General features: G+C 43.5%; 1 protein-coding gene across 5 annotated transcripts in view; it reads right to left on the minus strand.

Moving 5' to 3' along the window:
* Positions 1-18,087: 18,087 nt before the first annotated feature.
* Positions 18,088-27,777, minus strand: part of MMD (monocyte to macrophage differentiation associated) — a 40,539-nt gene continuing 30,849 nt past the window's right edge. For all 5 annotated transcript variants that reach the window (XM_039348804.1, XM_039348803.1, XM_039348801.1 and 2 more), the window contains 2 exons: positions 22,841-22,910; positions 18,088-20,768 (listed from right to left, as the gene is read on the minus strand). In XM_039348804.1, coding sequence (XP_039204738.1) covers positions 20,568-20,768; positions 22,841-22,910 — 271 coding nt within the window. In that variant the 3' untranslated portion in view covers positions 18,088-20,567. The remainder of the gene's footprint in view (positions 20,769-22,840; positions 22,911-27,777) is intronic.

Genomic DNA, 27,777 nt, shown 5'->3' on the forward strand with positions numbered 1-27,777 from the left:
AAAACTAGGCATTAGGAAGCAAGCCATGTTAGAACGCTGGACTTTTAATAGGAATTTAATCTCAGAATTAATAGGATATTGGTATACATAACTTACACATCCATAGTTTAAGCTGTTTCCTCAGGTGACCATTTTCGTACAGAAATGATAGTTTCCTGGTCTTATGGAAGGCTTCAATGTCACCACTGCTGTCAATTAGATCCATTAGATCAATTAGATCCATCAATACAGATAGACCTCGACTTACAACTATTTGTGTTGTGTTTGTGTTACAACAGCACTGAAAAAGTAGCAATATCCCCATAGACACATGAACAAAATTCAGATGCTCGTTAGCGGAACTCATATTTATGATGGTCGCAGTGTCTCAGGGACACGTGATCCCCTTTTGCGACCTTCTGACGAGCCAAGTCAATGGGGAAGCCACATTCACTTAACAACCGTGTTACTAACTGAATAACTGCAGTCACTCATTTAACAACTGTGGCAAGAAAGATCGTAAAATGAGGCAAAACTCACTTAGCAACTGTCTTGCTTAGCAAAAGAAACGGGCTCAATTGTCATTGTAAGGTGAGGACTACTTGTAGATTAAAAAGGACCAAAAGTCTGCTCAAAACCAGACAATATCCAATGATGGAACTTGCCAGCTAACTTGAAGATCTCCACATTACTGCAAAATCCGGTTTGGTGTTCCAAGAACAAGAACATTACATCCAGCAAGATGTAATGATGATAACCCTTGTTTGTTTGTTTGTTTTTAAGACAAACAGAAACAACTGGATTGTTGTCATGACATTAATGGGAAGTAGATTCTTGGCAGAAGACTGATGGAGGCCACATCGAGAAAGTAGAAAGGAATGCTTAATATTTAGAATCTTAACATAATATTATAACACAAGTCATCTGTGAATAGAGACCTAATTAGTAGAGCTCTGCTAGTCTTTTGTGTAAAATTCACTTTGTATGATTTATGCATTAATTTTTTTTTAATCTTGTTTGGGATCTGCTGAGCTTGTTTTATTTCTGACCTAAGTAAAGTTCTTCAGTCATTTTTGTTTGATACCCTCCTAATACCAGCTCTATTTATGGCAAGAATCTGGAAGCCTTGGATCATATGCAATAGGGCGGTGCCACTGCAGAGTCATCATTGGCAAGTCACAATAAGAAAATGTTACCACACTTATCACCTATTACAGCACTTAGTCAGGGACTGGCAAATGGGCTTTGGAACTGGGCTGAACTGGGTTTTTTTTTTTTTTTTTTTTGCTTTTTCCAGAACACCGAGACACCTTGATTACACTCTATTTGTCACAGAGGATATTCAAAACAACATGGCAATCCAGTTGTTTCTGTTTGTCTTAAAAAGAAACAAACAAACAAACAAAAAAACCTGGAAAAGGGTGCCCTGCCCTAAAGTGATTCACTGAAAAATGTCCCCATGGCTTTCCAAATTAGGGTTGGTAGGTGGCAGTGAAGAGGTGAAGAAACCTGAAACCATCTAACAGCCATCCAGATTTTTACAGCCCAGATATTGTCCACATAAAGGTATCAGGACCTGCCTTGAAAGTCATGGTGTTGAGACCTAACAATTTGCTGAATTTTATTATCACGGTAACCAAAATTGCTGCCATTTCCTCATAGCCGATTACAGCTTCAACCTCTGAGTTATAAAAATACTCCCTCAGTTGAAGCAAACTCCAGATGACTTCAGGAACATGACCATCTTGCTCTTGGGAATGCTGTGGAAGGAGTTAGCAGTCCACTCCCTTGCAGAAGGTGGCTTAAAACCAAAATCAAAACTCCAGAGTGGTGTACAGATTAGCATTTTCTGGTGGTCTTACATGGAGGGGCCTCTTGGGCTTAGCTTTGTGAGATCAGCCAAAGTCAGCTAGGTATTGCTGCTGTATTTTGTTATAAACAGCCACAAATCCATTTGAGGCAGTGTCTGATAACAAGGAAAGTGTTACAAAGAGAAGAAATTAAGCCAGCCGACTGCTTTCTTAGAAATAAACAGCAGGCATCCCTCCTTTCTTTACTCCTCTGCCCAACATTGCTAGCCTACACCGCTCATTATTGACTGAAACAGATCAATAGTCTTTTAAAGTCTCACTTCCCTTTCTTTCTCCCAAGAGTTTTTGACTGAATTTAATCAACCAAACCTAGAATGACTTGATTGAATATGAGCAGAGAAAGCCTCCTAGCAGCCAGGGTCATTTGCAGGTTTTAAGTCAATTATCTGTTACCCCACATGTTCTTGCTCTTCTTTTTAAGGAAGGGCCCTGGGTTTTGCTTCAGTTGTTTCAGATCTTAATTGGTAAAAAGAGAAGTTGTACAACTCACATGGAGGGAGCTCTCTCCTTTAACAAACTAGGGGTCCCAAAGCTGGGCTGGAGCCAGGGGCCCAGTTGAGGAAAGTGGATTGTCCATTCCGGTGCCAAATTTTACAGAGGTGGATGGGTGGCTGGATAAACCAGGTTCTTGGAAAGACTGTGCCTGTATAAATCTTTCCAAGTCTTACAATCAGGCATGGAGGCCTTGTTCCCTTGTCCACCAATAAAGATCCATCAGCACGTTAATGAGACTTTTGGGTGGTGGCCCTGGATTGCAAAATGTCCTTTATTCCCCATCTACTTATTTTCTTCCACCTTTAATAGAAATGAGGCTTGCTTAATTGCAGGATTTTTAGCATGGAGAGTATATGATGGTTAGACTCCTCCTCTTTCCTGGTACCACTTCAGCAGAGATGAATAAATATATCCTCAAATGTATGACAAGTTTGAATGATGTATTTGGACCAGGAAATGTCTTTATTCAAAGGAGAGATGAGGTCAATGCGGTTGATCCTTTTCTGATATGTAGGAAGCATCCTTCTTTCATTCAAATATTTCCAATATGGGCCCTGGTATAAACAGATGCTCTGTGCCAGCTTTCCAGAGCTCATCTCCTGAAATTCATGATTCATTCAAAAGGGGTGACAGCCCTTTTGAAACTGTTGCCCCCGAGATGTCAGGAGGGCAATTTTTTTTAATCCATTGCTAGGGCTTTGTCAGTGCTCTAGAGACCAGACTAGCTCTTGTTCCCTCCCAATATTACATGAGGATAACTCTGCAAGCCTGGATCAAAAATAGGTAGTCTGTGTCCTTCCCACAGGTGCCAACTGCAGCTCCCAGAATCCTTGTGAATTGTGATTGTATCAAAATCACGTGAAGTATTAATACCACTTTACAATGCCTTGGTAAGGCCACATGTGGAATACTGCATCCAGTTTTAATCACCACAATGTAAAAAAGATGTTGAGACTCTAGAACAGTGTTTCTCAACCTTGACAATTTTAAGGCATGTGGACTTCAACTCCCAGAATTCCACAGCCAGCATTGCTGGCTGTGGAATTCTGGGAGTTGAAGTCCACATGTCTTAAAATTGTCAAGGTTGAGAAACACTGCTCTAGAAAGAGTACAGAGAAGAGCAACAAAGATGATTAGGGGATTGGGGACTAAAGCATATAAGGAACAGTTGCTGGAATTGGGTATGTCTAGTTTAACGAAGAGAAGGATGAGGGAGGACATGATAGCAGTGTTCCAATATCTCAGGGGTTGCCACAAAGAAGAGGGAGTCAGGCTATTCTCCAAAGTGCCTGAAGGCAGGACAAGAAGCAACGGATGGAAACGAATCAAGGAGAAAAGCAACCTAAAACTAAGGAGAAACTTCCTGACAGTTAGAACAATTAACCAGTGGAACAACCTGCCTCCAGAAGCGGTGAATGCTCCAACACTGGAAGTTTTTAAGAAGAGACTGGACAGCCGTTTGTCTGAAGTGGTATAGGTTTCCTGCCTGAGCAGGACTTCCAAGGCCCCTTCCAGCTTTATTATTATTATTATTATTATTGTTGTTGTTGTTGTTATCTAGTTCAGCAACATCTGACAGTTTTCCCCACCTGAAGTGTATATGTTCCATGCCGCCATGAACAGGAGATTGAGAGCACTCCTGAATGCCCCACCCAGCCAGCTTCTCGCAGAACCATTCTCTCTCAAATTGCACACAAGACATTCTGAGGCTTCTGGAATTACATGGGAAGAGCACGGAGATGACTGAATTGCCCACTTACAGGCCAGCGACTGTGTTTCATTTATTTGGAATTACAGGTAGCTCTGGACTTACAGCCATTTGTGTAGTGACTGTTCGACGTTACAATGGCCCTTGAAAAGTGACTTATGACTGTTTTTCGTACTTACGATGGTTGCAACATCCTCACGGTCACGTGCTCAAAATTCAGACTCTTGGCAACAGGAGAGTTGCAGTGTCCTGAGGGCAGGTGTTCACCTTTTGCAACCTTCTGACAAACAAAGTCAGTGGGATAGCCAGATTCACTTAACTGTGCTACTAACTTAACAACTGCAGTGGTTCACTTAACAATTGTGGTGAAGAAAGGCCACAGAATCGGGAAAAAACTATTTGGCAACGGTCTTGCTTAGCGATATAAATTTTGGGCTCAACTATCTGTATAACTTCCATGAATTTCTGAGGGAATGAAGTCAGGTATCACGGGAAGAATGGTCCAAACATTATCAAATTGCCTGTTCCTGCACTATTTATAGGCATGAATCTGGGGTGGGGGACTTGGAGCCTAGAATTCTACCCATCATGATTCCCATTTGTTCTTGTCTTTTTCACTCTACCGTATGGTATTGATGAGAAGGCAATTTCAGGTAACTCCAGCTAATTCTTTGCTTTTCATGTCAACATTATTCTGTTTTTGTATCTGGTGCCCTCTTGTGGCAAGCACCCACTCTGCTTTTTAGGTGCGCACTTGTGTGCACGCCTTTGAAAAATGTTTTATCTACATCCCTCCATATTTTGCACTTCCAAGCTTCCTTACTTTGATATGGTATAGTTCTGCACTGTCCCCATGGTGTTTTGTTCTATGTATGTTGATGGTTATTACTAAACCGGAACAGCAGCAACAATTTTGGAAATGATCTTTCTTCTGAAAGTCCATATCATTCATTAATTTCTTTCCTAGCACAATCTTCATCCTTTTTGCCCCTTCCCTTACTCTGCCAGCTTGCCTTTCCTTTTTTTCCCTTGCACAGAGAACAGAAGCACAAGGAACCGATTCTGCTAAAATTCAAGGAAGAATCAAAGACCTGACTGAAAATAGGGTGGCAGAGGAAATATAGAAATGGAAAAGAAACACCACCAGTCACCAAACAAGGTGTCAAAAACTTGATGATCAAAAAAAAAAAGGAACAAAGTGATAAAGTACAGGCAGTCCTCGACTTACAACAGTTTGCTTAGTGACTGTTTGAAGTTACAACGGCACTGAAAAATGTGACTTATGGCCATTTCCACATTTATGACCGTTGCAGCATCTCCAGGATCACGTGATTTACATTCAGATGCTTGGCAACTGATTCATACTTCTGATGGTCACAGTGTACCAGGGTCATGTGATCCCCTTTTGAGACCTTCTGACAAGCAAAGTCAATGGCTGGAAGACGTGGCCAGCTCAACGATGCTCAGGTCAGGGGGCACTTGGGGAGGGCTGTGGGGGGATACAGGGGTCTCCAGTGGAGGGGGGGTGGGACTGGGATGGGCACCAGGACATGGTCCACCAGAAGACCCTCACTGTCCCTCTTGGGCCACAAGGGGGTCTCCTGGAGGGTGGCGTGGGCTGCCCATAGCCCTGGGTAGTGGAGGGCAAGTGCCCAGCCCAGCCGTCAAGCTCCTGGGGCACCAGCACCCTGCATCTCAGCCCAGTCCAGCCCCACTTCGCTGAGGGGGCAACCAGCTGCACTGACGTCCTCCTCGAGGCTGCTGCTGCTGTGCTCACTCTCCTTGGCCAGGGTGCTCATGGTGGCTGCAGGAGGGCAAAATGTATGGGTCAGAGGGAGACCCACTTCCTCTCCATGCAAGGAGACCTAGATTTGTAACGAAAGCATCCTTCACAATAGGATGGGAGACCACCAGGTTAGGCCAGGAGGAGGAGGCAAGGGGATGGCAAAAGGGCAGCAGAGCTGCTGGTGGCCAAGTGCTAAGGCAGGCCTTCCCTCAGAGCCTCCCTTCCTCTCATTATAATCTCCTTCCTCCCTCCCTCCCTCCCTCCCTCTCTCCCTCCTCCCTCCCTCCCTCCCTCCCTCCCTTCCTTCTTCCCTTTTCTTTTTTTACTTCCCTCTTCATTCTCCTTTCTTTCTTCTTTCCCCTCTTTCTTCCTTTCTTGCTCTCTTTCCCTCTTTCCTTCTTTTTCTTTGTCTTTCCTCTTTCCCTTTCTCGTTTCCTGTCCCTTCTTTGATTCTCAAATACAAAAGGGGAAACATTTCTCAATGCCTCCTTGCCTTGTGATTTTTGCTAGTAGTTTGTGGCCACTTAAAAGATTGAGAAAAATCAGGCTGAGTTTATCCTGTGCTTGCATTTAGCAGGGGCGTCCACAGACAACAGTACAGCAAAACTGTCAAAATTGTGGCTGTGATAGTTGATCAGAGTTCCTCCGTTTTTTATGTGCAGCAGCTTCAGTGTTTAGGAGCAGAGGTAGCTTAGTTGATTTTCTATAAATACATAATCCTTAAAAGGGCTCTCTTGTAGGGACCCTGCCTTGGTCTAATTCAGAATGGAAATATAGCAAAGGAAAATATTTTCTCATACTCTGCTTTATCCTGTTTTTCCCACTGGAAATGGCTGATTGCAACACACAAGGGGGGCATGCTTTCCTAAGAACTCACAATTCAAGAATACCAATGTTAACTTGGATTGCCAATAAAGTCCTGTCTGTGACAAAACAGAACACAAAATTGCTTTCTCCTTTGAACTGGGGCATTTCCAATCAAGTTGCCGCTCCTTCCTTCCTTCTTTCCTTCCTTCCTTCCTTCCTTCCTTCCTTCCTTCCTTCCTTCCTTCCTTCCTTCCTTCCTTCCTTCCTTCCTTCCTTCCTTTCTTCCTTCCTTCCTCCCTCCCTCCCTCCCTCTCTCACTTTTTTTTTTTTAGCTGCTGAGGCTCCAGGCAGAGGTGGCAACAGGCAGGCAGCGGTGGGCAGAGGCTTCCCATTTTGACCCCTCCCCTGTTGTTGCCTCTGCGTGGCTCTCAGCTCACCTCTCCCAGACCTGCATGTGTGTGTGTGTGTGTGTGTGTGCAGGCGCACGTGCATGTGCATGTGTGTGAGGCGGTCTCATCCCTTGCAGCACTGCACCCTCAACAGAGACTTTCTGCTATGCAGGCTGCAAACTAATGAAAGCTGTTTTTTTGGAATACTTGTTTATTTTTCTCAATGTGCCGCTGATTGCATCATGCCCTGCCCCCCTCGGCACCCACCCCCAGCCCCATGGAAGGCTACAAGAAGCTCCCATCGCAGCTTCTCTTGCCTCTCCCATTCTTTTCCTCTACAATGTCGCAGCGTGGGGCTGCAAGGGGTGAGACCCCCCCATGCACGCGCATGTTCGCGCGCACACACACACACACAAACACGTGCACGGGTCTGGGAGAGGTGAGCTGAGAACCACACAGAGGCCCTTCAGGCACAGAGGCAACGATGGGGGGAGGGATCCAAATGGGAAGCCTCCTGCCCGGAATCTCGGGCAGCTTAAAAAATAAACCTGCAAAATGCTCAGAGAGCGGCCCCCAGGGACACCAGGCCCCACACACGCTTCCTCATTGCCTCCTGTGAGCATGCCCAGGGGGCGGGGAAGGGCTGAGGCGGACCATCGCTGGTTCCAGGGCTGCCCCATGGATCTAAGGCTGAGCGTGTTCTGGCTTTGATGGTAGCTACGAGCTTGTAAATTAGCACCTGATCGGTCTCGGCCGGCCTCTTTCCTGTCTGAGTGGTCAGTAGGGGTGGTCAGCAGGGACACCAGAAGCTCGCCACCTCCTGTGCATGTGTCCAGGGAGTGGGGCGGGGGCAGTCCCTCGCTGGCCCTTTCCCGCCAAAACCTCCTCTTTTTATATCCTTTCTTTTCCCCCCTCCTTTTATGTGTACCTCCAGCTATGCTGCTTTCAGAAGCACCAATCAGCTGGAGCCCGGCACAGATCCTGGGGCTTCTGCCGAGCCTCGACAGTCCTGCAGCTCCAGCTGTCTCTCCCTCAGGCTTATGCAGCATTGCCGCCACTTCAACTCATTTCTCTCCCCCACCCCTGCTGCCACTTCTCTAGGATGGTTGTGTACCACCTGCCAGGTGCCAAAGTACCACCGGTTGAAAAGCCCTGAACTAGAAGACTCCCAAGGTCCCTTCCAACTCTATTCTTCCGTAATCTACTCTTGGTCCTGGTCAGCTGCAAGATATGCTAAGTTTGGATTGGTTATGGATTGTAACTGTCGCTTAAAGCCTGGATGAGAATGGTTTTGAAATTTCCATGTAAGAAACTAAAAGCTACAGATAAAGGCTTCCACAGGTTGCTTCTGTCTTGTTCTTGACAAGATAATAACTCTCTGATGAAGAGATGGACATGTGCATGCATACATATATACCAAACTGTTGTGTCACTTCATCCTTTCAGGATGCAGGCAAGACCATTATAGACCCAAGTGCGTGGGCTTAGAGCCTTTCTATTAGCTGTGCCAGTCTGGAATGTAAGTCCTTGACTTACGACAGTTCATTTAATGACCACTCAGTTACAACAACACTGAAGAAAGGTGACTTATGACTGTTTTTCACACGACTGTTGCAGCATCTCCATGGTCACATGATCAAAATTCAGACACTTGGCAACTGACTCATATTTATGACGGTCGCAGTGTCCCGGGATCATGTGATCCCCTTTTGTGACTTTCTGATCACCAAAGTCAATGGGGAAACCAGATTTACTTAGCAAATGTGTTACTAACCTAACAACTGGAGTGATTCACTTAACAACTGTGGCAAGAAATGTTGTAAAATGGGGCAAAACTCACTTAACAAATGTATCACTTAACGGCAGAATTTTTGGGCTCAATTGTGGTCATAGGTTGTTGTAGTCATGGAATGAAGATAATGGAATGTAAAAAAAACTTGAAAAATTACTGGCAAGAAATAGATCAGAATGTTCAGAAAATGCTAAAAAAAACTGAAGTCAGAGTTTGTGCATTTTGATATAGATGGAGAGTCTATATGAAGTTTAGACTGTACAGAAGCTAAACCTAAAAGAAACCCCTTAGAAGTAAGGAACCTCCTTCATATCTTTGAAAAACAAAACTATGGACTTTTTCACAAACAAGTAAGATTTCACTGTAACATTATACAGAAGCTTCAAAACAGAGCTCTATTCACAAGAACTGGCAGAGCAACCCACAGGAAAAATTATAGAGTTTGTTCATTGTAGGCTGATATTTAAAAAAAAAAAACTTGGGTTGTATATTATTTCAAATAAATAGCCAGACTTTAAATTTTTCTATTGTTTGTAGCCCCTTTATGGATTACTGCCTTGTCGTGGCGAAGGGGCTTGCGTAACTCAATGAAGCTATAAGCTATGCCGTGCAGGGCCACCCAAGACGGACAGGTTTTAGCAGAGAGTTCTGACAAAATGTGATCCACTGGAGAAGGAAATGGCAAACCACTCCAGTATCTTTGCCATGAAAACCCCATGGACAGTACTAAAAGGCAAAAAGATATGACGCTGGAAGATGAGCCTCTCAGGTCGGAAGGTGTCCAATATGCTACTGGGGAAGAGCAGAGGGCTAGTATTAGTAGCGCCAGAAAGAATGAAGCGACTGGGCCAAAGCCGAAAGGATGCTCAGCTGTGGATATATCTGGTGGTGAAAGGAAAGTCCAATGCTGTAAAGATTTATTCTCCATAGGAACCTGGAATGTAAGATCCATGAATCAAGGCAAGCTAGACGTAGTCAAAAGAGAGATGACAAGACTGAACATCGACATCTTAGGAATCAGCGAACTAAAATGGACAGGAATGGGTGAATTTAACTCAGATGACAATCAGGTATACTACTGTGGGCAAGAATCCCTCAGAAGAAATGGAGTAGCCTTCATAGTCAATAAAAGAATAGGAAAAGCAATACTGGGATACAATCCTCAACATGACAGAATGATCTCTATTCGAATCCAAGGCAAACCATTCAATATCACAGTAGTCCAAATCTATGCCCCAACCACTGGTGCTGAAGAGGATGAAATTGACCGGTTCTATGAAGCCCTACAGCACATTATAGAATTAACACCAAAAAATGATGTCATTATCATCATGGGGGATTGGAATGCTAAGGTAGGAAGCCAAAAGATAACCGGAATAACAGGCAAGTTTGGCCTTGGAGAACAAAATGAAGCAGGGCACAGGCTAATAGAATTTTGTCAAGAGAATACGATGGTCATAACAAACACTCTTTTCCAACAACCCAAGAGACAGCTCTACACATGGACATCACCAGACGGTCAACATAGAAATCAGATAGACTATGTGCTCTGCAGCCAAAGATGGAGAAGCTCTATACAGACAGTAAAAACAAGACCAGGAGCTGACTGTGGCTCAGATCATGAGCTTCTCATTGCAAAATTTAGGCTTAAATTGAAAAAAGTAGGGAAAAGCACTAGGCCACTCAGGTATGAACTAAATCATATCCCTGATGAATATACAGTAGAGGTAACAAATAGATTTAAGGAATTAGATCTGATAGACAGAGTGCCTGAAGAACTATGGATGGAAGTTCACAACATTGTACAAGAGGTAGCAACTAAAACCATCCCAAAGACAAAGAAATGCAAGAAAGCAAAATGGCTGTCTGAGGAAGCTTTGCAAATAGCTGAGGAAAGAAGGGAAGTAAAAGGCAAAGGAGAAAGAGAAAGATACACCCAATTGAATGCAGAATTCCAGAGAGTAGCTAGAAGAGATAAGAATGCCTTCTTAAATGAACAGTGCAAAGAAATAGAAGAAAACAACCGAATAGGGAGGACCAGAGATCTCGTCAAGAAAATTGGAGATATGAAGGGAACGTTTCATGCAAAGATGGGCATGATAAAGGACCAAAATGGCAGAGACCTAACAGAGGCAGAAGAGATTAAGACGAGATGGCAAAACTACACAGAAGAACTATACAAGAATGAGCTTAACATCCCAGATAGCCACAATGAGATGGTCATTGACCTCGAACCAGACATCCTAGAATGTGAAGTGAAATGGGCCTTAGAAAATCTGAGCAACAACAAAGCTAGTGGAGGTGACAGTATTCCAGCTGAGCTATTAAAAATCTTAAAAGACGATGCAGTAAAAGTGCTACATTCAATTTGCCAGCAAATTTGGAAAACTCAACAGTGGCCACAGGATTGGGAAAGGTCAGTTTACATTCCAATTCCAAAGAAAGGCAATGCCAAAGAATGTTCAAACTATAGCACCATTGCACTCATTTCACATGCTAGTAAAGTTATGCTTAAAATCCTACAAGCTAGACTCCAGCAGTATGTGGATCGAGAACTACCAGAAGTACAGGCAGGATTTCGAAGAGGCAGAGGAAATAGAGATCAAATTGCCAACATACGCTGGATCATGGAGAAAGCTAGGGAGTTCCAGAAAAACATCTACTTCTGCTTCATTGACTATGCAAAAGCCTTTGATTGTGTGGATCACAACAAATTGTGGCAAGTCCTTAAAGAGATGGGAGTACCAGACCATCTCATTTGTCTCTTTAGAAACCTATATGTGGGTCAAGAAGCACCAGTGAGAACCGAACACGGAACCACTGATTGGTTCAAAATTGGAAAAGGAGTCCGGCAAGGCTGTATACTGTCGCCCCGCCTATTTAACTTATATGCAGAGCACATCATGAGAAAGGTAGGGCTAGATGAATCAAACGTTGGAATTAAGATTGCCGGGAGAAATATCAACAACCTAAGATATGCAGATGATACCACTCTAATGGCAGAAAGTGAAGAGGAAATAAAGAGCCTCTTGATGCGGGTGAAGAAAGAGAGTGCAAAAGTTGGCTTGAAACTCAACATTAAGAAAACCAAAATCATGGCATCCGGCCCTCTCAATTCCTGGCAAATAGATGGGGAAGAAATGGAGGTAGTGACAGATTTTATTTTTCTGGGCTCCAAGATCACCTCAGATGGGGACTGCAGCCAAGAAATTAAAAAACGCTTGCTCCTGGGGAGGAAAGCTATGGCAAATCTAGGCAGCATTCTAAAAAGCAGAGACATCACCCTGCCAACAAAAGTGCGTATAGTCCAGGCCATGGTTTTCCCAGTTGCAATGTATGGCTGTGAAAGTTGGACCATAAGAAAGGCTGAGCGCAAAAGAATTGAGGCTTTGAACTATGGTGCTGGAGAAGACTCCTGCGAGTCCCTTGGACTGCAAGGCATTCAAACCGGTCAGTCCTAGAAGAGATCAACCCCGACTGCTCTTTAGAAGGCCAGATCCTGAAGTTGAAACTCAAGTACTTTGGCCACCTAACGAGAAAGAAGGATTCACTGGAGAAGAGCCTAATGCTGGGAAAGATTGAGGGCAATAGAAGAAGGGGACGACAGAGAATGAGATGGCTGGATGGAGTCACTGAAGCAGTAGGTGTGAATTTAAATGGACTCCAGAAGATGGTAGAGGACAGGAAGACCTGGAGGAACGTTGTCCATGGGGTCGCGATGGGTCGGACACGACTTCGCAATTAACAACAACAATTGTTTGTATAGAAGCTAGGTGATTTCTGTTTTGTGGTTAGAAATTAGAACTTCTTCCAAGAATGACATATTTCAAGCTTAGGTATGCTAGTAGCCTGTCCTCAGATACTTTGTCAAACCTGTGGTTAGAGGAATCAACTGAAAGAAAGCGATACAAGTGGAAGCAAAAATCAATTTACCAATAGAAAAACACCATCTCTTCCCGCAAGAGGGCATCCAAGAGCTAAGAAAGTCCCGTTGCTTTTTGAAAAAGCACCATTGGGACCAGCATGACCTGGATCAGTGTTTCAGCAAGCTGGCTGGGGAATTCTGGGAGTTGAAGTCCACCCATCTGACCTGGATGATCAAGAATCTTCATAAACATCTAAGAGTTTGAAGATTCTTCTATCTTCCTCTGGCAGATCAATTCACCATCTGTCCTAATACATAGTTAGAAAGGGAAATAAAATGGATACTGCTTGATCTATAGAGAAAAGTAGCTTGAATCTACCAGGGCAGAGATTCTCAAGTTTCTCTTAGCTTTTTTTTAAAACTTAGAAAAATACTGTACTTACTTGAAAGAAATCCCCCCCCCATAAATATCAGGGCATTAAATGACAAACTCTCCATTAAAAATAAAAGTAATTTAACACAAAAGAGCAGAGAACTTTATTACTTGTCCAATTGCATCACCTAAAAGAAAATTCTCTGGTAACCTTGTTTTTTGTTGTACCATTAGATGTATCATGATTTGATAAAATCTTGGCCAGATAACAGGACCGGGGAACATATGACTAGGAATTGTTTGAATGTTGTCCCTAATCATGCTAAAACTGATGGTTTGGATATTGATTGGATTCATCATAAGGAAGATTCTCAAAAGTTATCTTCTCCCTTTTACGTACTTAACTGAAAGACAATGATATTGAATTTATAGGAGTTCTCTACTATTAATATCTGATCACTGATCTCCCACTCCCATTAATGGGAGACAAACCAGAACCTATTCAAATACTGTGGTGTGTTATGAGGAAACACACTCTTACCATGAACCAACTCAAGAGCAACTGGAAAGCTATTTTAAGACTATGTTATTGCAGCTTCACTGTTTTATTATGACTTTGCACTTCCTCTGTATTCCGCACTTCCTTCTCTTTCAGACTGCAGAAAACCTTGCGTATGTCTTACTGTACATTTAGTTCAGGTTTAAAAGATTTGAAGATTTAAAATTCGTAAGAGATACAGTGTTGCTGTAAACATCCACCTCTTTGAAGTGCAGCTTCAGAAATCACAATGGTATTCAGAGTGCAAATACAACAGAGCTTTCAAAATGAAACCAACTTAACAATGAGCTTCTTCTAACATAAAGCCTGCTAATGACTTAACAGAACAAATAGAAAATTTAGCCCCGGGGTGTCAAATTCAATTTCATTGAGGGCCGCATCAGCATTGCGGTTGCCCTTGGGGGGGCGGGTGGGTGTGGCCAGGGTGAGTGTGGCCTACTGGGTGGGCATGGCCAGCTCTACATCATTCGCGTCAAGGGTGCCTGTGGGGGCCTGGGCAAGAGTGGGACAGATCTGAGGGTCTCTGGCAGAAGGGGGTGGGACCGGGGCAAGCGCCAAGATGTGGTGCATTTCTTCATTCCTCACAAAGGGTGACACCTCCCCAGCATGCACCAGGGGGCGGGACCGACGCAGCAGGGGCTGGTTCCTCATTATTTCCAGACGGCCTTGTGGAGCTAAGACTGAATGCGTTTCGGCATAGATGGCCACCACAACATTGTACATTAGCTCCTGGCCGGCCTGGGCCAGGGCCAAGGCAGTGGGGGCCGTTCCCTCACTGCTTCCAGGATGGCTTTGCGGGCCACATGAAACCACTTCACGGGCCGCATCCAGCCCCTGGGCCTTGTGTTTGACATGTCTGATTTAGCCCGTAGTCACCCACTCAGTTAAGCTCCCTGTGCTTTAGGAAGACCGCTCATCTGGTTAGGATATTAAAAGGTCTCATTAGAAATGGTGAGGATTTGGGTAGCCTCACAAACAGGGGTATCTCCTACTTTTACACAAATCAGCCTAAGGTGCTTTTATTTATGTAAGATTTGTAAGACCGGTTAAAGCAGAATGGGAATCTTAAATAAACCATTACTTTTAGGGATATGCACAAGATTGAAAATATGGTTTGTTTCAAGCTCAGAATGAGACAGCTCAGTTCAAAGTATTTCAGTGATGAAACAACATTCAAAATGTTTCAGTATCAGAGTTACAGAAAAAATTGGTAACTTGGAACACGTTCTTTGCTTTCTTGTTTTCCGTCAAAAGTCACAAGAGTAGGTGTGCTGCAAGTTTATGCTGAATTATTTTTTTTCATAGATATCCCAGTTTTTGTCTGAGAACTCAGGGCAATGTACATGGAGTGCTTCCATATCTTACTCCACAATTTGGTAAGCTAGGTCAGGCTGAGATTATATGTCCCATTTGACCATGATCAAATATAACTACTACACTGCAATGCACTGCACTAAACTCCATTGCTAATTGCCTTCCAAACTGCAGTAAAATTGATAAAAGATTTTGGAAACATTAAAAGAAATCCTTAAGGAACAATAAGAACAACCAACTGTTTTAAATTATGTAGGTGGAGAAGCTTGATAGTCTATGCCAGCAAAAATTAGGATTCTGGGGGTATTTTTTAGAAGTAATTGGGGCTCCTCAAAAGAGAAATCTTTTTAAGTTTTAAAAATCCTGAAGCTCCTAGACAACCCATTAATTAATATAATGAGAATACTACTCAGAAACACTTCTTATAAGGTTCCGTTTTTTTTTCCAGTCTGCCAACTCGATGGCATTTTCTGATGCTTTTGAATGTATGTAATTGGGGGAGGGAGGGAATTATTCATGCTAATATACATGAATAATATTAAAATTACAAGAAGACATAGAAGGGAAAGGCTATCATGCATCCTGGGGCTAGGAAACGATTTTCTAGGGCACGGTGTCAAACTCGCTGCTCACATGACGTGTCGCGATGTACGTGACTTTTGCATTGCTGGAGCTGGGCACGGCCTCCATATGATGAAACCGGCCCGCGGGCCAGCAGTTTAACATCCCTGTTCTAGGAGAATTAAAGCCCCCTACAAGTCTGTGGATCTTTGTGAAGCTGAAAAGACCAATTAGAAATATGGATTCCTAACCTTTGTCTTCCAACATTACATCAACATACACCAGGGTGGTTTGTTGGCCCATTCTTTTTTTAGCAGCCTTTCAAAACTATCACAGACTTCCCCAAATGACATAGAATCTAATCATGGAAATATTATGCTGATGTATAAACAGTTCTAAATAAGCCAAATTACACTAAAATAGAAATTCAGAGTGTCCATTGAAGTATGTAAGTTGGGCACACTGTCACACCCAGGTAAACTGCCAAACTAATTCCAATAGGGTGAAAATTCACAGATACCGATTTTTAAGATGCTACACAGAAGAGATAATAATAATAATAATAATAATAGTAAGAATAGTAATAGTAATAATAATAATAGTAATAATAATAATAATAAAGTTGGAAGGGACCTTGGAGGTCATCTAGTCCAATCCCCTGCTCAGGCAGGAAACCCTATACCATTTCGGACAAATGGCTGTCCAGTTTTTTCTTAAAAACTTCCAGATTGGAGCATTCACTGCTCCTGGAGGCAGGTTGTTCCTCTGGTTAATTGTTCAGTCAGGAAGTTTCTCCTTAGTTCTAGATTGCTTCTCTCTTTGATTAGTTTCCATCCGTTGCTTCTCGTCCTGCCTTCAGGCGCTTTGGAAAATAGCTTGACTCCCTCTTCTCTGTGGCTCGGTTTCTAATTGCTGCTGTTATTTTACACTTCTGTTGGAAGCTTGACAGATTTGTTGGAGATTTCTCAGTCCAAAGAGTTGACAGTTCCCTTTCAAATGTCAGCCCTCAAACTTAAATTAATATCTGCATGCTTCAAGATAGTTTTCAACTCTGGTGATGACAGACAATGCAACCCTAAACAGTATTGAGAATGAGGGGCTGCCCAGCTTTTTCAAAGCCCACCACTCAAGTGGAACAAAGCAGCAAGTCAATGGTCACTTTTTCCTCTCTTAATTATTTTCTCACTCCTTTCTCTCTGTCTCAATGAGAAGGAAAATAGGGATGCAAACTTGGTGAGGGACTATTCTAGCACTTCTTGAGGGAAAGGCCTTAGAATCAGCTGGTCCAAACTCATCTTCTGTCTGAGCTTGCAACATTTCACTTGGGGGCCCCAGCACAAATAAGACGTCCCTGTAGACCAGGGGTGTCAAACTTGCTATGTCACGTGACGTGTTGCAACGCTATCGTGACTTTTTTTCCATTGCCGGCAATGAGGTGGGTGCGGTTTCACCATGATGCATCCGGCCCGCCGGCCAGCAGTTTGACACCCCTGCTGTAGACAAATTACTCAACTGGTAGAGTGAGGCTTTGCTTCATTCTAGCCCAGGGGTAGGCAACCTTGGCTCTTTCATGACTCCATGCTGGCTCAGGAATTCTGGGAGTTGAAGTCCACGAGTCATAAAAGAGCCAAGGTTGCCTACCCCTGTTCTAGCCCCTTCCAGTCCCCAGACCTGAGGGTTGGAATTGTTTCTTGTTTTTAGTGATTTCAGAGAGTAGCCCTTTCTCCATTTACTACAATAAAAATGGGCAAATATTAAAGCGCTGCACATCCTTTAAAAGACCACATCAAAATGTCAAAGACAACATTCCCCACTCTAGAGTCAATCTCTTTCTATTCTTACACAAGAACAGATAGTCCTAGACTGTGACAAGTTGTAACGGCACTGAAAAAAAGTGACTTCTGACCGTTTTTCACACTTAGGACCAGTGCAGCATCCTCATGGTCATGTAATCAAAATTAAGATGCTGAGCAACTGACTCATATTTATGACGGCTGGAGTGTCCCGGGGTCATGGGATCACTTTTTGTGACTTTCTGACAAACAAATGAGGAAGCCAGGTTCATTTAACTGTGTTCCTAGCTCAACAACTGCACTGATTAACAACTGTGGCAAGAAAGGTCATAAATTGAGGCAAGACTCACTTAACAAATATCTCACTTAACAACATAAATTTGGGGCTCAGTTGTGACTTCTGAGGACTATCTGTAATTTCTCTCTAGTAAAAGAAACATACAGAAAGAGAAGCTGAATCTCCTTTCAAACATATATGTATAGGGCAGGGGTAGGCAACCTTGGCTCTTTTATGACTTGTGGACTTCAATTCCCAGAATTCCTGGCATTCTGGGAGTTGGAAGTCCACGAGTCATAAAAGAGCCAAGGTTGCCTACTCCTGGTATAGGGCCAGATGTCAGTATTCTCTTGTGCTGCAGACTCTGAAAGATGCATAAGAGTTCGTCAGTGACCACTCTGGTATTTGTGCATGCCCACAGTGGGCTTTGCTTAAGGCCACAATATTTATTATTAGAAATTAACCATTAATAATTTCTATAATCTTGTACGACCCAGACCATAATAAATGCAACAGAATTCCAAATTGCACAAAATGTTTATTTGCATTAATCTAGTAACATTTAACCTTCAGGAACTGGATTAAATTAGGGGGAGGACATGTTCAGTTGTTTTCAACCTTAACACTTTTCATCCTTAAAAGATGCAACAATATAAATACCACAAGCAGTTACCATGAAGGTAGCAGTGTTATTTAGAACTAGTTTTAATAAAAACAGAACTTTAAAAACATTTTAGTGGTTTTAACAGCACTCCACATGATTGAGAAAACTCACATAAAGTGAAAATATTTAGAATATTTAGATACATCAGTTAAGTAAATAAAAAAACAGAGCTGTGTCGTTCAGATATTCCAGAATGGACACAGTAAACGTTTTTGTACTTTTAATATTTTTTTTTCTAACATTCTACTCAGAAAGTTAAACAAGTTCTCCACCTCTTGGATTCCAATAGCTAGATGGGAATTTCTTGTAAGGCTCTTCCATTCGTTTGCAACCCCGTCTCTATAATGTTGACATGCTAAGAAAAAGAGTGAAACAACTACCATTTAGTCAGACATGTATAGACACCTTCATACTCTGAACACCTTTGGAAGTGAGTCTGATAAGATACGATTTTATAATCATTAGCTAATACTGCATTGAAACCAGATTTTTTTCTGGGCAGCCTCTCTGTCTAAACTAAAGCAAAGGCACCCAACTCTAGAAGCTAAATTACAACCAAGTGGCAAATGTTGAAGAGGTTACATACTCCTGGGCAGTGGGCGGTGGGCAACCCTGCCCCAACATTTTTATAGTTTTGTTCTGTTGTTTCACAGGTAAAATCTCCAGAGTAAAATCTGAAAAAGGCAACATGTTTCATTTTAGTTTTTTTTTAAACACTTACAAGAAAAAGAGCAAGTTACAAAAAGCATAAATTCAATCTTAATATAAGACATTCATAGTACAGTGGGACGTATACAGTAACTTGACACTGACCACCACAAACTCAAACCTTGTCATTTAATAAACACATCAGACAACCAAACTGCTGCCGTCCTTTATTATCCCAACTACTAAAAACAACATACGCTTGCAGTTTTGCAACTTTAAGTCCCAGACGGAGAAGATATCACAAGTCTTTTAAGCTTCCCTTCCATAAAGGCCATTTGGGTGTTACAGTGAACCACTCACTGTTAATATTCAAAAATTTATCAGCAACTCTTTAGTTTTCAGAAATGGCAAAAGTACTCTAGTAAGGTTACACCCAATGGGTGCAAATTGGCCCCAACTAGTAATCTTGAATACTGTAAGGACGTAGTCCTAAAATCACTAGGGAGTAAACCCCATTAATACCATAAGATTTACTTCTGAGTAAACAGGCATAAAGTTGCACTAGAACCTCTGTTTGAGCACCAAATGTCTTACGAATCTACAAAATTACTGATGCTTTAGAGTCATTCAAATGTTACAGCTGTTAACTGCTGGTCGCATTTCTAACTAAATTTCTATCACACAGATACCTACAAATTCTTCTAGAAATGGCACTGTATTAGGTAGCATTAGTTGTATTCTGAAATACACTCCACACTGGCAATTCAGTTTACCACAGCAGGTGGAAGATTTTCAGGTTAGTTTGGCAAAGCCAGTTTTAGAAATTATTATCAGTCACATTTTTTAAAATGAAAACCCTGGTAGAGAGATTATGTACCAATATGTGGAATGTAGCCAGGTTTGTTTTTGGTTTTTGCAAAAAAAAAAAAAAAAAAAAAGCAAGCTATTTCTTTAATTTTTTTTTTAAACATTTTATAAAAGTCACATTGGTTTATCAGGTTTGGGAGGGAAGAGCTAAACCATATAGGTGCATGATTTGTATTTTATGAAATTATTTGTGAAAAGTGATAGAAGCAATTTTAAAAATGTGGCTTCGCTATATCACATAAACTTCTATAATTCATAAGTTTACATCGTTTAAAGATGCAGAAATTAAAACTTATGACAGACATTAAAAAAGAATTTGTAAACATACCATCACCCATTTTTCACATCGTCGTAGCTTGTTAATGTGGAATGGATTTTTCATAATGCAGCATGTTGGTTTGAACCACAATCCCAACCTGGGCTTAAATGGATTTAAATGCCCCATCTAAAATTCACCGGTTAGATGTAGCCTCCACATCTTCACAGTGGACACAACATGAAAAGGATAGGCTTCTGTGCAGGCCACACTGAAATGAATAGGAGTGCCATATTCTTGCCCAAGTCTTATTTATTTCAACTGGGGCTCTCCTAGGACTGTACTTAAGAGAACAAGGTGCTCCAGCACTTGCTATGCGAACTGTAATTCTACAAAAGAGTTTTGTCACTTAAGTTCACAGTAAAGCTGAAAATGATCAGAGTCAGTGCATTATTTCCTCTACAATCCCCCTCCCCACATTTCCCAATAATTTCTTTTCCCCCAAGTAATACTGAGTCAAAGGCATATTGTTGCTGAAGATGTCTCTGTCTTCGTGTTTCATATCATAGCTGAAGGATGATATCTGCAGGACTTCTGTAAAGATACTTCCAAATAGCGTAATAATGAACTGCAGCTGCTGTGGCAACAAACAGATGCCAGATGGCATGGGCAAATGGAATTATTCCATCACTCTTGAAGAAGATCACTCCCATACAATAAATTACCCCTCCCCAGGCAAGTTCTTGAAGTCCATCAGTGTTGTTCTGTAGATGAACAGAAAAGGGAACAAGTTTCTCTTTAACACGAGTGTATGTAAGAGAACAGTCATTAACACTAAAGGAATACAGTACAATTTCTGTTCAGACTATACACAGACAAGGTAAAGGTAAAAAACTATTAACAGGTATTGACATAAACAATAGCTGCTGGCTTAAAACCAAAAGGCTCTAAAGTACAGCATCCTGGTTTCTGCAGTGACTAGCAATATATTCATTGCTTCAATGAAGGGAGGATTATTGTGACCTAGGCAAGTATTTACAATCCTCTCCAGTAGCTACTGGTTTTGCTATCCAAGTAAAATAAGGAGATATGGAAGAAGAGGAGAAGGGGGAGACAGATCTACGGGAAGAGATAAAACTATTCAGGCCTAATAATTCATTCCTATGCCTCTGCTTGTGGAAGTAGGTTGGACAGTCAGATGGAACAGCCACAGACCTTGATACTACTTCCAATGAACACCAGGTTGGTGTCTAATAAAAAATATTAATGTTCACGGCATTATAATAAATCGAAGAGTTAACTAAATGGGTAATAGCAACTTGTATAGGTTCACCTTTTGCCTAGTGCTTCACACAGAAGAGACTCAGACTTTGGGCTAGGGATAAGGTGCTGTCATACTCAACATCTTCAATTTCCACCACTCTTCTCCCTGGGATTTTTTTGACTGCCTTTGAGGATATATGCTGGCTACTTCATTACCTAGTGGAAACCTTGACTGAGCAGATACAGATAGTCTTAAATATAGAGGTGTGAAGGCTTCCAAATTTAACTTCCATGCTGAAGTCAAGGAAGTTCATGATTTCATGGATTATGTGCATTAGTTCGGATTCCCCTCAAAAGCCAATGGATCTGACTGAATTCTAGATGATTCTTGGGAGTGTCTTCTCTGACCAACTGCCTTCCAGTGGCTTGAGTGAGATGTGGAATAACTAAGGCTCGGTGCTCCCGTCCCTTAAGGAAAGCAGTGACAAAATCCTTGCCTAAGGAAGTATCTCTGAACCCAACCAATTCCTACTGCCTCTCTATACAGCCAAACTAATGACAAAAGCAGTAGCAGTGCAACCCCAAATGATTCTTACAAGTAATTATCTACATCCCTTTCATCTGGGTTCAGACACGATCTGGCACAAAAAAAGCCCTAGTCCCTCTTTTGGATAATCTATATTGGAGAGATGCTTGCTATATCTCTCCACAGGCTTTTTATATTACTGACCACCGTTTCCTTTTAGAGCATTAGGAAACGCTCTGTCGTCTGCCCATGCAGTGCTAGGAAATAGTTTCCAGGATGCTGGACTTTGATCCAGCAAAGGAATGCAATCCCTATTAATAGAATGCACCCAACACCAGTGGGTCGGCATTGTTTGTGTACATCCATTAAAATTATGACTTTTCCGTTAATTTAATATTACTAAAAAGTCTTCAGAAATTAGACAATGACCAGGCTATTATTCATTTGTTTATCTGATTTATATACTGCATTTTACACAGGAGCTCACAGAGACATAAAGAATGCTTCCTCCCCTATCCTTTTCCCTATAAAAAATATTAACACCCTTTCACTCACGACTTCTTAGCTTTTGTTTATATAGGGTATTTTCAGTTTTTGTGTTTTTTTAACAATAATAATGACAACTGATTTTGGCATTTATTATTTGCTTTAGCTTTGAAGCATGCCACCTAGAATCATTTGTTTTGTGAAATGGGCAACTATATAAACTGGACAAATAAATAAATAAGAACAACCCTGTGAGGAACTTTGGGTTGCGAGAGAGCGAGTGACTGGTTCAAAATCACCAGTGAGTTTCTGGCTGCCGGTGATCTAGAACTTCAGTCGCCCATCTCTTAGTACAACCCCTAACCACAACCCCACACTGAAGATCTTAAGATGTTGCCTTTTTTTTTTATGTTTGTGTTGTTCCAATACTAAAAAAGAAAGAAAAAGGGAGCAAAAAATAAAGTTAGCTTCTTAGTGCTCTTTTAAATGTGAAGTCTATCAGTGATTGCACAAGGTTTTTTTTTTTTAAATGCAACTGTTTAGTGAATATGCATTCCTTACCATGGAAGTTACAACCAGAGCAGGAGAAAATCCCATTGCTAAATAGAAGAAGAGCTCCACAATTTTATACCTATGTACGAAAACAAAAGGCACATTAGCCTGCAATTATGAAAACTGTGCTTTCTTGCTTCAGAAACACAATGTATTTTTTGCTTCAGTGTTGGCTATAAATTCCTGTTGCTTGTGGACAGAAGATGGAAGTAAACTTCAGCAAATATTTAATGGTAGATTTGTTAATTATATGTGAAGCAGCTCACAAAATGGGAAGAGTTTCTTGTTTGTTTAGTTTCCATGATTGGTAGAGAAATAAACAGCATCTGTAAGTATGTGAGTGTGTATCACTCTCTTGCCTTCTCTCCCCAGAATTCGGAAGGGGCGTTGTCTTACCTGAACGCCTTTTCTCAGCATGAGGAATGTAGACTCCACGCATGGGGTTGATTTAGTCTTCTAGCCCAATCAGACCAAACAATCAAAGTTGCCACGCCTCTGCAGGGTCTGACCATGCCCCAGTTTTCGAAAGGGCAAAGCGAATGATTGTGTGACGAGATGGCTCCGAACTGCTGACACTAACCTAGCTGCTAGTAATAATCAGGGAGGGGGTGGAGTCTACATTCCTCATGCTGAGAAAAGGCGTTCTGGTAAGACAACGCCCCTTCTCCAGCATGTAGAGGAATGTAGACTCCACGCATGGGACATACCAAAGCCCCTATGATCCCACGGGTGGGAAGCAGGTTGGTTAAGTGTCGTTGCTGAAATGGACCACTTGTTGTAAAACCCGACGGCCAAACGCAGCTTCCGCGGAAGCAAACTTGTCGAGTTTGTAGTGGTGAATGAATGGTGAAGGGGACGACCACGTAGCCCTCTTACAGATCTCCTCTATGGACGCCTGAGTCTGCCACGCCGCCGATGTGGAAGCGCTACGAGTAGAGTGTGCTGTCAGGCGGCTTGGGACAGGTAAAGAGGAAGCCTGGTAAGATTGAGCGATACAGGCCTTGATCCACCTGGCTATAGTAGAGGAGGAAACCTTCTGTCCCTTGGAAGGTGATAACCTCAGCACCACTCTGTCCTGATAGAAGGTACACAGGTCTTCCCTAACTGAAAGAGCAGCCAGCTCTGACACGCGTCTCGCCGACGTGATGGCTACTAGGAAAGCCACCTTGTGGGACAAAATGTGAAGAGGACAAGACCTTACAGGTTCAAAGGGAGACCTAGTGAGTGCCTGCAGAACACGAGGTAGTTCCCAAGATGGATACCTGTATACTACCGGAGGTCTGGTGTTGGAGACTCCTTTCATAAAGGATCAGACCCTGGGATGATGGGACAATGGAGTGGCGTTGGCACAGGTGAACACCGTGGAAAGAGCGGCCACCTGTCTACGCAAGGTGTTGGGCGCTAAGCCTTTATCCACTCCATCCATGAGGTATTCAAGAATCACTGGAATAGTGACAGAAGAGATAGACAAACCCTTACAGGTACACCAGTCACAGAAATTCTTCCAAGTGGCATCATAGATTCGGTTCGTTGCCGGCCGTCTGGAAGCTTGGATCATAGCTATCACCCTTGAAGAGTAAGATCCGCACATCAGGAACTGGCGCTCAGATGCCAGACGGCTAGTTGTAGCCACTGTGGGTTCGGATGGCATATGGCCCCGTGTTAGAATTATCCTCTCTGGAGGGATTTGCCAAGGGGGGGCTATGGCGAGGTTCACGAGATCCGCGAACCATGGATGCCTCAGCCAATACGGGGCCACAAGGATTAGCTCCACCTGTTCCTGTAACAGCTTCCTGATGACAGCCGGGATCAAGGGAAGGGGTGGAAATGCATATAGAAGGCCCGCCGGCCAAGGGCTGCGGAGGGCATCTGCTCCTTCCGAACCCTGGGATGGGTACCGAGATAGAAACCGGGGAAGCTGGGTGTTCTTCGGGGATGCAAACAGGTCGACTTTGGGCCGACCGAAACGGTGAGTTATCTCCCGAAAGAGATGGGGATGTAGACGCCACTCTGAATGATCTATCGTAGATCGACTCAGAAAATCTGCCTGGTCGTTTTCCACCCCTGAAATGTGTTCTGCCTTTAGGGACAACAGATTCTGTTCCGCCCATGACCCCAGACACTGGGCCTCGGACATTAGAATCCGTGATTGAGTGCCGCCCTGCCTGTTGACATGGGCCTTTGCCGCCACGTTGTCTGTCAGAACCAGCACATGGTGGCCCGCCAACTTCTTGTGGAAATGGCGAAGTGCTAGGTGTATGGCTCTGGGCTCTAACCAATTGATATTTTTCTTGAGATCCCGTTGAGACCACTGTCCCTGGGCGAATTGAGATTGCAGATGTGCCCCCCATCCAAACAGACTGGCGTCTGTGGTCAAGGTTACCCGAGTCGGTTCTCTGAACAGGGATCCTTTGGACAGTGCTGGGGACAACCACCAGATGAGGGACGTGAGTGTCTGTGGTGGGACTCGCACCCTCTGTGGAAAACATGCTACACCCCGTTTCTGGTAAGGGAGTAGAAACCACTGTAGTTGTCTCGTATGAAGCCTGGCCCAAGGCACTATGGCAATACATGAGATCAGTTTCCCTAACAGCTGTGACAGCAGGAGCAGGGTTACACGTTTCTCCTTGCGCACCCTGGTGACCATCGTACGTATGCTGAGCTGACGCTCCTGAGACAGGAAAACTCGGCACTGGCTGGTGTCTATTATTGCACCTAGGTGGAGCAAACGGTTTGTTGGGATCAGATGGCTCTTTGGGAAGTTGATCATACATCCATGATCCTGGAGTGTCTTGATCGTCAGTGCCACGTCTGAATGGGCGTTCAGTGCCGAGGACGACTGGATTAGGATATCGTCCAAGTAGCACTGAACGCGGACTGGTACCAACCTGAGCTGTGCGGCGAGAACCGCCAGGATTTTGGTGAAAACCCTTGGAGCTGATGATAGGCCGAATGGCAGGGCCCTGTACTGATAGTGATGGTTGGAATACCTGAATCTGAGGAAACGCCTGTGATTTGGATGTATGGGAACGTGCAGGTAAGCTTCTGTCAGATCTATGGATGTAAGAAAATCCCCTGGCCGAATACTGCCCAGAATAGAATGAAGAGTTTGCATCTTGAATTTTTGGTAAATTAGGTACCGATTTAGAGCCTTGAGGTCTAGGATCGCCCTCCATCCTCCTGAGGGTTTTGGTACCACGAACAGGATGGAGTAGAAACCCAGTCCCCATTGATCTGGGGGTACCCGCTCTATTGCCTCTATGCTTAACAGATGACAAATGGCCTCCTCCATGAGACCTTGTTTCACGGGATTTCTGGATAGGGGGCAGGAGATGAAGCGCCAAGGTGAGAGTGTGAGGAACTCCAGAGACAGTCCGTCTCTGATAGTGGTTAGAACCCAATTGTCCGTGGTGGTACTTTTCCATTTGTGGAAATATAGTGCCAGTCTTCCGCCAATGGGAGGAATCCGCCTCAAGTCACTTTGACTTTGGGAAAGGATGACCTCCTTTGCCGCGAAGGGGCCTCTTAGACTGGAATTGTGGCTTTGGCTTGTCTCTGTAGCCGGACCGGTCCGATGAGCGGTCCGGCCCTGCTTGAAAGGGCCGATACCCGCTCCATGTAGTTCGGTCTGAGCCAGACTTGAACGACGGACGCCAGTTGTATGGAGAAAAACGTCTGCCCGTTTTTTTGACAACATGAGCTAGTACTTTCAACTTTTCTTTGTTTTCAGTCAGGTAAGGAGTGAGAGCCTCTCCAAAAAGGCGACCCTTATGATATGGTGCCGCAGCTACTCTCCATTTGTGCCTGGTATCGGCCTTCCAATTTTTTAGCCAGAATAACCGGCGTGCGGCCACGTTGGAAGCTATGGCCCGAGCCGAATATTTGGCCGACTGCAGAGACACATCCGCCATGTATTCCAGTGCGGCCCTTAGTTTAGTGACATCCTGGTGAACCCTTACCTCGTCTGGGGATAATCTGGCCTGTAATTCCCTGAGCCAGATTAATGCAATTCTAGCGAAAAAAGAGTTAGATGTTGAGGCTCTTATAGCCCAAGCTGATGCCTGATGGGTCCTTTTGAGGGAAATCTCAGACTTCTTGTCCTCAGCCTTAAGGGCCTCCGACATATCTCCTGGGATTTTGGTGTCTGACAGTATGGGGGCGAGAGCCTCGTCTACACTCGGAACTTCGAGGACATCGTTGAGGGAAGGGACCGTATCTAAGAGCTTACGATCTAATCCCCCAAGAGCAGAGAAACTTCCAGGAGATCCCCACTGATCCTGAATGGATTTGAGAAACATAGGGGGGCAAGGTATCTGTAGGTTCTTCTTGACCGGTTCCAGAAACAGTGGGTCAGAACTCTGTCCAGAGTCCTGATCGGTCGTCTGTGGTTTCACGGGTTCAATTTTTCTGGTGACATAGGCCTTTTGTAAAAGAGGATAGAAGGAATTTGGATTAAACACCCCTACCATAGGAGTGGCCTCCGCCTGAATGTCTTCCCCGTCTGACCACATGCCTTCTTCCGGAATCTGAGCAGAAAAATCTGATATCTCGCTCCCTTCAGATTGAGGTGGAGAACCGTGATCTGAAATCACATACTCCCTGGGATGCCTAGTTTCCGTGGGCGTAGGGGGGGGGGTTGACGGTCCTTGGACCGGAATGGCCCTCCCTGAAGCCGCCATTGCCTGAACCACTGCCTGTGAGATCATGGCTTGGAGCTGGACAGTAAATGAAGGATGTTCGGGGCCCCGAAGACCCGCCGCCATCGGCGTGAAAGATGCTGAAGGGATTGGGGGAGGGACGACTGTAGTAACCTCCCCCTGAGACCCACAAGACACTGAGGAAGGTCCTGGCTCAGCAGCTGGAATTGAATCTTGGACCTGTAATCTCAATTCTCGGTCAAAGAGGGACAGATGGTCCCGTTCATATCCCAGCAAGGGACCCTGGTC

Source organism: Crotalus tigris, unplaced genomic scaffold (assembly GCF_016545835.1).
Source record: "Crotalus tigris isolate CLP2741 ecotype Arizona unplaced genomic scaffold, ASM1654583v1 scf7180000018180.527342, whole genome shotgun sequence".
Taxonomy (NCBI): domain Eukaryota; kingdom Metazoa; phylum Chordata; class Lepidosauria; order Squamata; family Viperidae; genus Crotalus; species Crotalus tigris.